The sequence below is a fragment of the Chanos chanos genome, chromosome 1, assembly GCF_902362185.1.
Source record: "Chanos chanos chromosome 1, fChaCha1.1, whole genome shotgun sequence".
Lineage (NCBI taxonomy): Eukaryota > Metazoa > Chordata > Actinopteri > Gonorynchiformes > Chanidae > Chanos > Chanos chanos.
In genome coordinates, this window is record NC_044495.1 from 6,567,303 (window position 1) to 6,581,836 (window position 14,534).

Genomic DNA, 14,534 nt, shown 5'->3' on the forward strand with positions numbered 1-14,534 from the left:
TGCTTCATGAGCTACTGCAGAGAAGAACGTCAAATCGCAGACAACAACATGCGTTAGTTTTACAACCCTTCTTATGCGTTCTCGCAGCGGAGGCGAGATGGTCAGCTCACTGCGGCAACGATTTAATGAGAGTCTTGATCGTTTTCCGAACAAGTCTGCAGCTGCCGTGGAAAGTGCTTTTTGATGAGGCCAGAGAACAGAGGACCAGCGAACACACAATCTGTGTGGGAATTGTTGTGTGGGAAACTGTCTTAAACATTCTATTTGATCATTTCTTGGAAAGGTCCTTTAAAAAAAAAAAAACGGGGGGAAAAAAAAATGAATAAGAAACGAAACGAAACGCCAACATAGTTGAATTGTGAGACTAAGCAACTGGAAAAAGTATTCCATGTGACAAGACCCATTGAAACAAAATGTCTTTTCATCCTTTTGAAAGTAACAGTCCCATGTCCCCTGCTGGACTGAAGGTTTAGGCCATTTCTTTAGCCAATGTGCAAATTCATTGGGATAGAAAGTTTAAGAGATCCCAAGGTGTATAAGCCTGCACCAATTCCTTATTTCTTTTTCTTTTCTTTCTTTTCTTTTTTCATAAAAGTTCATTCCCTCTTTTGCACACGTAACCTAGTTATGTCAAGGAACCCAAATAGTCCAGTGAATGGTGTTTGTTAAATTTCATATTGTACATAAAGTTCTAGGCTTTAGTCTCATGTCATAGTTTAAGAACAAATAATTTGAAATGATCAGATTCAAAGCAGAACGGGTTTTTGAATGACACACACAGATTGGGTTAAGCAGTCGCAGATGAGGAAGAAATTCAAATCTGTTCCACGCAGACCAGTGCTTTCATTCACATGCCCAAATGAACTGTTTGTTCCTCTCTGGTAAAAAGGTGCTCCAACTCTAAATATCCACATCAGTGTGAGGAACCAAATACGGCATGAAGTTCATGACAGAGACAAATGAAAAAGCTTTACAAAAAATGCTCAACGAGCTGTTTGGAAATTACTTCCAACTTCCACATAGGGTTTTAATGATCAGATACAAGACTAGTCAGCCGCAGAACGCCATGTTCAAAAATGCACACATGGTGAAGGAGGAAATTGGGAGAGTAAACAGATCCATGTATCAATGCATAAAATGTGCCTGAAGCCTTTTTCATCTGCTTCATAAAACTAAAAATAAAAAAGGAATTTAGATTTTCGTTTTATTTCGGCCGCTTTCAGACATTCCTTAAACAGTTATCGCTATCAAATCGGCATTATAGTGAATGATTCCTGTAAATGACTCTTAGTCCCAAACCGTAGTCTAAACAGTAATCTGTCCTTATCTGAATCTGTCTAGCCACACAATAAAGAAACCAGATTAATTTCAGCTGCTAATTGTGCTGCACGCTTAACAAACATTAAGTTTCGACACCATATCACAATTTAATGATGCTATTTGAACTAGTGAATAAAGACAGAACTATTCGTGCTTACGTAATGGTTAAACAATGCACAGCTGTTGATTATTGTCTTTCTTTCACAGTGCGGTGCACCTCTATAAGAAAAACAAAAGCTTCATGGTAAAACACTGGTAACTCAAACCATATTCATTTGTCTGGTGAACAGCAGTGAAGGTAGTGTGATGGGAACATTTTACTTAGGATTCAAAACTCAGTCTTTTTAAACACATATTACTTTCAAATTCCTGTTGTGATTGGACCATTTCACTTATGATCTCATACTCAATATGCATTACACATTCTTAACTTAACCCTGTCAAACCTGAGCATGGGGAAAAAATGGTTCTCAAACAGTAAACAGTAAATTTGATATTTTACAAGCTACTGTATTATAAAATAACCAGAAACACAGGATGAATGGAAAGAATGACACAAATGTGGTCCATATGTTGAGGCCATACCTAAAAAACCTTTACCAGCGTTAAAAACAAGTAGAAGTTAGCTCCCTTATGGGGTTTATTTAAAAAAAAAAAAAGTTATTTAAATAGCAGCCTAGGGGTGACAGCCTACTGTAATAGTCATTGTAATGAAGCTTAATTACGTTGCTCTGCTGTTAAGGTAAACAAGTGTCTGTTAGCATTTAATTGGACCTTTGTGAACCCAAAGGGCAGTAAAATGCACAGACGGTCTAAATGTATAGCACACACCTGGGGCAAGCTGTGGTCAGGATAGGGGCTCCGCACAGACAGGAACTCCTCGACAGGGAGCAGAGGCTGCAGTCTGGCATCGATGTGCATGAGCTGGTCCAGCTCGGCCGGCGCCGGGGTATAACCCTCGCCAGTTGGCACAAATTCGGAATAAAGAGAACCCTCTTCCTGAGAGATAGAGGAAGGTACAGTCACTAACATGAGGGTCAGGGTCTGTAAGTTTGGGTAGATCAGTAAAATAAGATATCTGATTTTCGTCAAGTCTGTAGTGTGCTGGTATTTAGGACCCAATACTGTTAAATTATTCTAAATTCTACTCTAAAGCAGCTCCATAAACAAACAGGATTTAGCCTAAATATATTTAAATGGAGACAAATATCCATAATTGTTTTCACAAAATAATGTATTGTCAAGCGAAATACAACAAATTTAAGTACAACAGTCCCCTTCATATTGCAGAGAATACAAAACCAGGCTGTAACCTCTTCCTCTGGATTAGTATTATGAGATCTAATGGAAATATTTGGCCAAAAAAAAAAAAAAACACCAGGTGACTTCCGTCTAAAAATCGCACGCTTCCTTGCGGATGCCTTTAGAAATCGACGTATTCTAGCACCTGGTATTCATTTTTGGAGCGAGAACAAGATCCTGATTACTCTTGCTCCATTCTTCTGGCCAAGAGTCCCTTGTAAAAGCCAAACGTCTAAACTGTTGACCAATCGCCATGCCTCTGCTTCCCAATGAGAAAATCTCCCATTAGGCTGAAAGTATATGAAGTAGAGTGGTGAGGAGTGAGGTCACCGGTGCTCCGGGGTGAGGTAAGCTTTGACACACTGCCCAAGAGCGGCGCCGACTCCCTCAGCAGAGGCTGGAGGGCCACTGTAAGCTCCAGTCTCCAAATTGCCTTTTACTGTGATCTCACCATACAAGTATATGAGAAGAAGGGGGCGAATCCGAGTGTCACGGAACGAAAACGTTCCAAAACTGCAAAGGGTCACGAGAAATAAAAGCGAAACGCTAAGAGCCAGTGTGCAGTCGGCAAAACGTGCGCGCTCACCGCATTCGGGGGTTTCGGAGCCAAGAGGTGAGGTTTACGACAGAGAATCACTTAGAAACCCAAGTCAACAACACACGTGAGCATCTTTACCTAACTCACTAACGAGCATAACCAAAGCCTCTAATGTCCAACCATAACACAGTAAACCTTTTCCTTTTAGTGATCTAAAAATCAGTTTTTGGTTTTTGGGTTTTTTTTGGGTTTTTTTTAAACACAGAAGCCAACAAACCATAACCACAGCACACTTGTAACTCAGCAGAGACAGATTAATGTTGCTCTGTGCCTGCCAGCACTCCTGTCAGTACCCGCTCAATAAGGCCATTCAGTCTGTCATGCCTCCCCCCCCCCCCCCCACTCCTTCAATCATATGTGTATTAGAAACCAATAAGATCAAAGCCAAAGTTCAGTCTAAGAAAACAAAATAAACACCATCAAAAAAAAAAAAAAAAAAAAAAAACCCTCACAGTGAGGTCATTGTTTTTTGCAGTGCGTGCAGTCAGGACGGTTTACACTGCCCTGCTTCTTTGGCACCGACAACCCGCTTCAGGCTAAGCAGCAGGAAGGCTTAGTCAGGGACCAGTTAAGTGCCAAAACGACAGCAAAGGACATCTATAGGATAGGAAAAGTCTTGCTACACCCCCCCCCCCTCCCCACCCACCCCCGCCAAAAAAAAAAAAAAACCACTCCTCTTTCCCTTGAAACCGTATGTCAGGTAATTGAAACTGAACAAAAATTTCCAGCTTGAGGAAATCTTTAAAAATATAAAACATGTTCTCTTCTGTATTAGATTAGTATTTATAACTAGATCAGATTAGATTAGTACCTATAGGTATTGTAAACGTGCATTCACAGTCTGCTCTGACTAGCTTGCTGCCCTGTTGCCTTTCGAGGAGGACCACAACCGGAAATAAGCCTCTGGGAACTACTGCCCGTTATTCGTGATCATTCCTGTAATGCAAAAACGGCTGACTCTGGGTGCAGCTAGTCATTGGCATCTTTCTAAATGACCTGATAAATTGTATCATATGGTGTTCTATCCCTGTCACATTAATTACACACTATACGGAGTACAATCACATGACTTCTCTGTGGAGCGTAGGGTGGAGGCATAGAGCTATCCAGGGTGCTGAAGGCTAAATGTATAGGAACCAGAACAAAATGACTTTCCCTCCCCGTGACTCTGAAACACATTCGAGACTGTTCAACTCTCAAAACACAGAAGCGATAACACACACAAGCATATAAAGAACGTTCTGGCATTCTCACAGTGATGTCATTTGCATGCGCTGCTCTCGGCTATCACAGCCACAGACTTGGGATTTTACAATAGCAGAGACTTATCAACAGAATAGACCCAGGAGAGCAGTCTTGAAGGTTTGTAAAGAGCAGAGCAGAGGAGGAGAGGGCTTTGCGCCTGCAGTTGATTATAAGATTGCGCTAAGCCCAGCCAAGTTCACTGTCTGCCCGGTCACTCACATGGACTCTCGCTGTCATAGGCCAAGACACATCAAAAAACTGCACTCTGGCCCGAACCATTCATAGCAGCAAGGTCCTGCAATAACAGGAAGTCCCTGTCTAACCTTTCACGGGCCCAAGCATCTGTGAGTCTCTCTGCTCCAGAACCACTCGCAATTACGGCAGAGACCTTCTTAAGGAAAGGACGACAGCATAAACACAAAAGCAGAAAAATTAAGCCTTTTGGCAACGTTCTGGAGAAGAATGAAACAGCTAGATTCACTCATACTGAACAGAGTATTACAAAAAAACAACAGCCTGTATATATCATGTCACTCCACAAAGAGAGGAAATCAAACTTAAACTTTTGAGCTCAAACTTGAACTTGTTTGAAATGCTTCCCATAGAGCTGAAATATTATATGTACACAACTTTGCATTTTAGCCTAGGACATTTATGCTGAAATGTAACATATGAAATATACAAAACTTCAGCACATTGCCATTATGAGAAACAAGACCTGAGCGCCTTGCTAGAATGAAGGTCTGTGCACTCTGAGGAAGCCAGAGAGTGATTTTATTTTTCTTTATGTAGGTCTTCAGAGAGAAACTCTCTGGCTAAACCTAACTGAAGTTCCACACCATACAGCTGTGCAGATGTATTCGTTATAAGTTCCAGTAACCTATTGAACCCACTTTGAATCGACTTTTCACAACAGGTTATTCAACAAATGAGGGGAGAAAAAAAGTCTAAGTAAATGGAGCCAAAACCGTTTGGCCCAGTGAACGCAGAGTATGCGCTGCTTTCATGAACCTAATTAAGGGAGTATTATATGTATACAAAAACTTCGACCCAAATTCCTACCTATTTGTCAAAACAAGTCTCACGCACAGCACTTCACATCTGGTAAATATTTTTTGTAAATCATTTAAAGAATTTAAATTGAGCATTTTTCTTCCTCCTTAGAAAACAGGTCAGTGCTAGGGAAGATAAATAGTTTAGCCATCTCTCATAAAAAAAAAAAAATAATAATAAATCAGAGAAACACAGCCAACTGTTGCTCAAACTTAAAAGTGAATGAGGCCAAGGTGGAGCACAAGATCAGGTCAAATGAATGTGCATTTGGCATCTGCTGCTGCTAAATTTATCTTTGAATTGAAATAAATGAACAGGTGAGAGGTACCAGGTACAACATGACAAATGGAGAACATGACCTACTTCACCTGAAGTTCTACAGATGACCTATCCAAAAAAAAAAAAAAAAAAAGAGAGAAAGAGACCGTCAGCCCAAGAGCAACTGAGAAAAATGAGCGACCCTGAGTGTAAACCGCTAACCCTCTCCATATGCTCAGAGACAGCGGCGTTCAGCACGTACCTCGGGCCTGGCCGATTTGTCAACATTTTCCTCCTCTTCGTCCAGATCCCGAAGGAGCTCCTCGAGTCTTTCTTTCTCTTCCTGTGTCAGGAGAACCAGGTTCCCTGCACCTCCTGCTAGCTGCCCCATTTTTCACCCAGAAAAACATGTCAATTTAAAAAAAAAAAAAAAGAGTTATTCGTAGCCACCACTATAATTTATTTTTAAAACATTCTAAGCATGATACATATCACAAACATAACTGCCTAGTCATCCATAGATTAGTGCAGCACTCCAGTGAACCAGGACATACCTCTATGTTTTTCTTCACAAAGTCTTGTTTCTGCTTGTCCTTGGCAGCTCCACGGTGTTTAGCGACTAACTCACCTCTTCTCATCTCCTGACCCTCCTCTGAAGGGCTCACTGCATCACTTTGCTTGCTTTCTTCTGTTTGAGATTACACAACGATTTCAGCACATGCAGAAGTCACACGACTGCAACATACTTCAACTTACACAAACTCTATTTGGCTTTAATAAAACACCTATGTAAGAAACAGATAGTTCCTCTGTAATAGTTCACTGCAGTGGCTCTGTGCTGATGGTTTGCTTTAATCATAATTCTCTCCCAAAGTAAAGATCACAGATTTACTTTTGATATTAAGTAGGTCAGATAAGTGAACTATGTGATAATGCTGTACAGAGATCATTTCTCAATAAGCATATAAGTAAATATAAGTAAATCTCAGAGGTTTAGCATTTTGAATAGAACTTACAGTGACAAACAAAATGATTGAATGAAAGTATTTTTTCAGATATTTTGGTATACTGATAAAGCAATCTTCTACACAATGTAAGACAATATATATAATGTTTTTACAGAATAAAAGTAAGTGTAATCGTTCTAATTTCAGTTCAAATGTAAAGGCAGTATGTAATTGACAAGTCTGCCAAAAATTAATGTTCACATAGATTCTTTCGTAGAACCACACCACCATCTAGTGCCCAGTAAGTCAAATGTTGACCCGACGCATCTATATTCAGACTTTAGTGGCACTTACCTTCTTCCCAATGCTCGACATCCATATTAGAGTCTTTTTCCGGAATCTGAGTCTCAAATAATGGCTCAAAGCTCTCTTCTTCACCAGATGTTTGGGCTAAAGTGAAGTACATCAAAACTGTAGGCCTAACTGTCTCTCAAAGAAGTCAGTTTTTGTTTAATGGTATATTATGTGACATTATAAAAATATATATATATATTATAAAAGTATATATCACAATATTACTTAAAAAAAACTGTTTGCATAATTCATCCTTAATTTGACACAACTGAACATAATACGTACAATCAGAAGACATTAGTGCCAGGAACATTCTGGTATTTTCTGCCTCATCAGTGCGCTCTGAGGTCGTCTCATTTTTGATATCCTATACAAGATATTCACATTTAATATAACGATGAAACAACAGTCTTAGTCCATCTGTATCATTTATCAATTCAGGTTCTCACTTCCAACTCTTGCCATAGCCTCCTATGTAGCTCCTTTCCTCTCTTCTTAACCTCTTCCTCTTTGGAGACTGCCTGCTCCAAGATCTTATCAAGTCTCTTCATTTTCTTAATGGCTTTCTGCAGCTCTGGATCTTCAGCCTCCTCATCAGAGGTATCTACATGTGATCCATTTCATAATACATAATGAGCTTTTTTTTATATAATCCTGTTTTTCATTTACATCAGCTATGCTTCCCAAAATTATATGGGACTTAACGGTCCTCCATGAAAAACGTGTTGCTTCTATAGTACTGAATAAAGTTTTGATAGACTTGCTATAAATGGATTTACTAAATAAATAAACAGCCCATTGCTACCACAATCAGATGAAAACAATAAAGTTCAAACTCATACTGACCTTGATCAGAGGGCACGTCTTCTGAAGAGACTATGTCCTCTGAAGAGACTATGTCCTCTGAAGAGACTATGTCGTCATCCTCTCGTACGCTACCTTGATTCTAGACGCGTGACCAAAAAGTTTCAGCTAACCCACAAAGAATTCGTTTTACAAGAAAGCATGAATGGCCGATACGATCGAGGTTCAGTACCTGTGTGCCAATGACATCGGAGCTCAGGACTTCCAGAGATCTTGGGTTGTCGTTGCTCACCTTCCCGCAATCAGGCAAAGATACAGTGGCTACCCGACTTCCAGGACGAGTACGCTCGCTGGACGCTGGACGTGAGATATCCTCTAGACTGCCCTTCACAATATCCATTTCATCCCCGCCTAGATCAACCATTAACCTGCCATACCGAAATAAGGATTACATCATTACATATGATGATATGCACGAAACATTATATTGGCTTCATAGCACTTTACGCGGTTTCGCATAACTATTCTTGTATCATTTATAAACTTTCTATGGGTTTTAATGAGTGAGTTCATATGCAATTAGACTTAGGAAAGTGTTTTTTCAAATCCATATCCTCCCCCTAATACACCCGAACTCACCAGCCTGGCCTTCGCATAAACCAAATGAAGATGATAGTGCTTTCCTCCTAACGGATATCAGAAATTTCGATTTATGACTACTTTGGACTTATGGCTACGAATTTGTCGAAAATATATGCATCACGTACGGGATTACAAGACATTAATGGTTACACTTCATCAGATCATTCCCAAAAATGTTTAAGCTAACACCTAATTTAGCCTAATTCTCACGTTATCACAAAAGAGCAAATGATTGTACCCGTGTACACAGTTTGTTTTAAATGCGACATCTCGCTGCTAGCTGGTTCTCATGCTACAGTTTAAGGCAATTTAGTGACACTGTAGTTAGCGGACTACTAGCAAACAAAAATTGCATATTGCATGCTACTTACAGGAACGTTTCTCCCAAACGAGGAAACAACTTTAATTGAGCGAGAAAACTTGTCGAAACTGCTTTCATGCAGACTTTTGTCAGTCAACAATTAACAAAAACAAAATATTACTTTAGAAAAGTTAGTTATCATATTTTAATGAAACATGTCGATAGAAAACCTCTCACTGAAAGATGTGTTTGTTCCCACCACGGTGGTATCCAAGGACGCCACATGCCCCGGATGTCGTAACTAAGTTCATGACTTTGTAATTGCTCGAGCCTGTGAAATTCTCATTAGTTGAAGCATTAATCAGTGGCTAACTGAAAAGTTATGCCAAACTTCTCTTGGCCCGCGGTGAAAGGGCTAGATAGACTGTATTACTGTTGATGAAACATTAATATATTTTACATATAAATAATCTCGCATTTTATGCACTGCTTGCCTTTTATAGTCATATTAAACTAATCTGTACACACCAGACCCAATCTAAAAGATTTTCCTAATACCAACCTACCCGGACAACGGCCAGGTCCATCTATGCATCACCAAGCGCGTCTCTACTTTAAAGTACTTCAGTTTCGATACTAAAGCGATAAAGTTTGTCTCATTTCAGTACAAGGAGTATAATCTACATAAGAGGGCCGAAACCTGCAAATACATTGTAGGCTATAGCCTACATTGTGAAATGCATTAACTGTAAACCTAAGAAACAGTGTGTTGACTTTAAACGGAGGACACTGACCTAAACACAATGCACAGCAAATACTGCTCAATACAGACAGTGACGTGTCAGATTACAAAAAATAAAAATCTTAACATGCAAAAGTATATTAGCTTCTCTTGAAACGTCAGTATGAGGCCATGTCTGCTAAATGATGTCTGCTACATTTATTCATTAAATCAATTTTAAATAAAGGTTATGTCCTTTATTTCCTAGCAGTATGCCATTAACACACAGTTTCTGCTTTGAGAAGGAACTCCCCGTTGCAAATTATTATATACACAGACTCCCTCTGTTGGTCTTGAAGGATAGGACACTAGTTGAAAAGTCCACTTGTAGAAGTCAGGTTGGTATGGGCTTGTGAGTTACGTGGAGACTATTCTAAAGCCCTGTTTTAACCGAACGCGGCACGAAATTTCCGCGCGACGCGTATGCATGAACATTACAATTTACAATTTGGTATTTAGCAGACGCTTTTAGCCAAAGCGACTTACAATAAGTGCATCAGTCAGATCCAATTACCTCATAAACAGAGATCACAATAAGGCTGTACATTAATTTACCCTTCGCTTATTACGCTCCTGGAATTCTGTGACAGTGAATGACAAACACAAACACAAGACAAGGTTAGTATATATATATATATATATATATAAATATATTTAAGGGAGGTTAGGCAGTGGGGGACAGGTGGGTTCTGAAGAGGTGGGTTTTCAGTTTCCTGCGGAAGATGGCAAGAGATTCCGCAGTCCTAATTGAGTGAGGGAGGTCATTGCACCACCGCGGAGCAATGGCAGAGAAGAGATGTGTAATCTGATTGGTGTTATTAAAAATGCGTGCTGTGAAGTAGCGCAAAATTCGATTGCTCATTTTTCAGGCAAAGGATCAAACCAGCAGGAGGAAAATGAAGCGAAACTGCGCTTCGTGTTCGGTTAAAACGCAACTTAACTGTATTTTTTTTACTGCAGCGAATTTCGCCTCACTCTCATTCAGATTGTATGGGGACGAAATGGGGACGAGGAGGATCCTCATCTGTGGCCACCACTACTGACAACATAACTGTCACACGTTGGCCATATCAACTCAACCTGTGCTGATAAACATCCAGAGGATAATGCTAAAAGATGGAGCAAGAAAGAGTCTGTGGTGACTCAAATACCTCGACCTTTTGCAGTTTCTTTGTACAACAGCCATGTGGGTCGGTTGGATTTGGTGGATCAGTGTCTGGCAACATACGTACACAGAAGGCGGAACAAAAGGTGGTACATGCAAACCTTGTTCGATTTCTTGGATGTGGTGTGTGTGAATGCATGGCACCTTTCTCTGATGAGGAACTCACTGGCAAATGCTTGTGACTTGCTGCATTTCAAGATATCCATTGACCAAGCTCTGATCAATACTGGGTCCATGGGAAAACATAGTAGGGGGGGGCCAAGTCAGACCCAGACTCCCAAGGGAAGAAACCAGGAAAATACTGCTCATGCAGTGCGGTATGGCATTGGGCAACACTGGCCAAGAAGTGCAGTCACAAAGAACGCCGTGAGATGCCACTTTGAAATGTGTCAAAAGAGGACCAGATACATCTGTGTCCCGTGTCAGGTCACCCTCTGTCCTGACTGCTTTGAGGGCTTATTAGCTTATTCCTTATTGTCAGCTGTGGCTTTATACCGCTTTTTACTTCTTTGTTGCATGCTGTCCACATGCATGGACAGTTGAATAACTTATATAACACAGAATTTTGTTTAAAAAATTTTTTAAATTAGACTTAAATTTTAGCACAGTTTTGAATAATAAAAACAATCTTTAAAAACTCTGGATCATTTTCTCATGATTCATGCATGAAAGGGCTAGAGTGGTTAGCTAGCGCTGTCAACCTGACTCCACACTTTTGTTTCATGATTTTGCTGGCTAATGATAAATAATACATTAAACTATTTTACTAAATTCTGAATCGTTGATAAATTAGATGACAAACTAACGTCAAGTAAACCTCTAGCTGTAACACAATGACTACCCACTTAATGCTTGTTAGCTAACGGAAGTATGATGTTAACACTATAATACTTTTGGGATCCATTTTGAACGATTTGATCCTTGATTAAGTATTTAGTTTCAAAATTTGCACCTTGATTAAATACTTGATCAATGAACTTATCTTTCAAAATGAATTAGGATAGCCTAAAATTATTGTAGTGTGGAATATCTGAAGCAAGAGTTTCATACGTAAAATACAAACAAATTCCATTTCAATTTGAACTACATGAGTTAAAACATACAAAACTACAGTGCTGTATGACATTGGTTAATCAATATTTTATTTTTAACAGTTACCATCTGATACACATAGCAGTGTCGGTGCTCAAATGGGTCAGTTGGTCAAATTGGATTGCCTTATCAGTTAAGGATACGTGTGATGATGCTTTAGACTTTGTCCAAAATGAGATATTGTAGTAGGCACCATTTTTACAGTGTCTGAATTAAGACATCTTCTAATATCAAATTGCAGGGGCTCCAATTTTATCTCTCTCACACACACACACACGCATATCTAATCTAATCTAAACTCTGCAGTACTGCAGTGTGTTTCTTCTAGTCAACATGAGGACTGCTGTGCATAAGATTGTGGGTTGCTAGCATTGATTCTGAATTTATGTTCTTTGAATATGACTAAAATAATACAATGGGAAACTTTTAAAAAGCAGTGGTTAAAATGGTCTCCCACAAAATTGCTGTTCACATTAATGAGGAATAACCATAACATAACTGGGCCACTGTGTCAGCAAGAAGTCATTCAAGATGACAGGTAGTAATTAAGTAATATGATCCATCCATTACTTCTATGGAATTGTTACTTTACTCTGTTACTGTGGCACATGCCAGTATTCACAAACTAAGGCACAGAAAAGTGAGGTGATGCAATATCAGATAAAGCTTTTATTAATTAATTTTTTTTAATCAATCTGCCTTTTCCTTCTTCTCTCTCTCCATCTCATTTTTTCCTTTTCCAACTTTTTGGCAAGCTTTTCTTTCTTCCTGTTGTCTTTTGCTCTTGCTATTTAAGCTTTTGTAATTCCTTATGCTTACATAGGGCTTTGGAACCTTTTGGTTAATTTGGATCATCTTATGTTTTATGAAAACCATAGTGCCCACAGCTGTCAATAACAAATTTTCTGTGTGCTTCATCACTCTCTCCAGGTCAGCCCGCTTCTTCTTTATCCTCTTTCCAGGCAACCTTGATCAGGAGGCCTCGGGAGGCCTATATTGTGCCAATCTATCCTTCAGCTCCACCATAAACACATCAGCTGCTTTCTTTTCTTTTCTTTCCATTTCTTCTTCTGCATCCATGTCCCATTCATCCTCCCCATTTACAGTTCAATGCTCTTGCTCTTTCCAGCAGCTGTAGCTGTCTCTCTCTGATCATCTTTATTCCCATCTCCTTCTTCAATCTTCTCTCTGACCTTTAGCAGTCCTCTCAAGTATTCTGTAAGCTCTTTCCAAGCAGCCACAACCTTTTAGAACTGCTCATGTACCTGAGTCTAGTCTTTCTTTAGTATTTTATCAGAATCAGAATCAGATTTATTGGCCAGGTATGTCAACACACTGAAGGAATTTGGTTCCGGCCACTGGTGTCTCTCAAGCAATATAGACAATATACCGACAATGTACATATTATTCACAGACCATACACAATATGCAAGCAATATACAGATTATATAAAAGACAAACAATATATATAAAGTGCAAATGTGTGTGGTAGTGCAAACAACAATAATGTGTATCACTTATGGGAAATTGTGATGTATGAATATTTTTACAATACAGTATTTGTAGATGTGAAGCAGGGTGTAGTATCTATCTGATGAAACAAGAGTAGCTATGGCATAGCAGATGATACTGGTCACCTATTTATGAGGTTGATGGCATGAAGAAATAAACTGCTCCTGTGTCTGGCAGTTTTTGGTATACAAGGTTCTGTAGCACCTGCTAGATGGGGAAGAACTGAAAAAGGTTGTGACCAGGGTGTGAGGAATCTGTAATGATTTTCCCTGCCTGTTTCCTGGTTCTTGAAGAGTACAAGTCCTGGAGGTTGGGCAGGGGAGCACCAATGATTTTTTCTGCTGTCCTTACTATTCGTCTGTATATCAGAAGTGACCTCCCCCAGCCTCACCTGCTGTTTCCTGCCTGTCAGGAAGCTGGTGACCCACTGACTGATGGCAGGGGACACAGTGAGCTTGGAGGAGTTTGGAGGAGAGGATTTCTGGAAGGACGGTTTCGAATGCTGAGCTGAAGTCCACAAACAGGATCCTTGCATATGTCCCTGGGCAGTCAAGGTGTTGCAGGATGTAATGCAGTCCCATGTTGACTGTGTCATGCAAGGGGTCCAGCAGGTGTCCTGTGAAGTTCTTCAGGTGGACCAGAGCTCCAATTTTTCCTGCTTACCTCAATTTCCACACAAATCTCTTCATTCAGAAAACCATTCTTATCCTCCTGCTAAGACAAGTGTGCCTCTCTTGAGGTCTCTCCTTCCATTTGCAACTTTACAGACTCCTCTTTCCATGACTCCTTCAAGACCTCAGCTCTTTGTCTTACCAACCTGTCCTTGTCTGCTGCCTGTGCTGCCTCAGAAAGCTGAGAGACATGAAGGTGCTGCCTAATGTCATTGAACATTTCCTCATATTTTCTCCACAGAAATCTATCCATTTTACAGGTTTACTGCAGCCGGCAAAATAAAGCATTGGTTACAGACAATATAAAAGAGATCCAGGTCTCTGATTGGTGAAAGGGGCATTCCAGCACTGTTAAAATAAGCCAATGGCATTGACATGACCCAGCTGTAAATAACATTGGTGTTTGGATCGAAACGCCCCCGGAAATACTCCTCAGCGAACTAATTGAATATAACGTCACTCTCGATAAGACAATAAAGTCAGTCATGG

The 14,534-nt window shown here is 39.9% G+C and overlaps 1 protein-coding gene across 1 annotated transcript in view; it reads right to left on the minus strand.

The window, feature by feature from the left end:
- Positions 1-8,281, minus strand: part of fsip1 (fibrous sheath interacting protein 1) — a 29,355-nt gene extending 21,074 nt beyond the window's left edge. Inside the window, exons 1-8 of the mRNA XM_030787257.1 lie at positions 8,114-8,281; positions 7,924-7,978; positions 7,527-7,681; positions 7,363-7,444; positions 7,078-7,173; positions 6,331-6,464; positions 6,035-6,158; positions 2,095-2,315 (exon numbers count right to left, since the gene is read on the minus strand). Coding sequence (XP_030643117.1) covers positions 2,095-2,315; positions 6,035-6,158; positions 6,331-6,464; positions 7,078-7,173; positions 7,363-7,444; positions 7,527-7,681; positions 7,924-7,978; positions 8,114-8,281 — 1,035 coding nt within the window. The remainder of the gene's footprint in view (positions 1-2,094; positions 2,316-6,034; positions 6,159-6,330; positions 6,465-7,077; positions 7,174-7,362; positions 7,445-7,526; positions 7,682-7,923; positions 7,979-8,113) is intronic.
- Between the last annotated feature and the right edge of the window lie 6,253 nt (positions 8,282-14,534).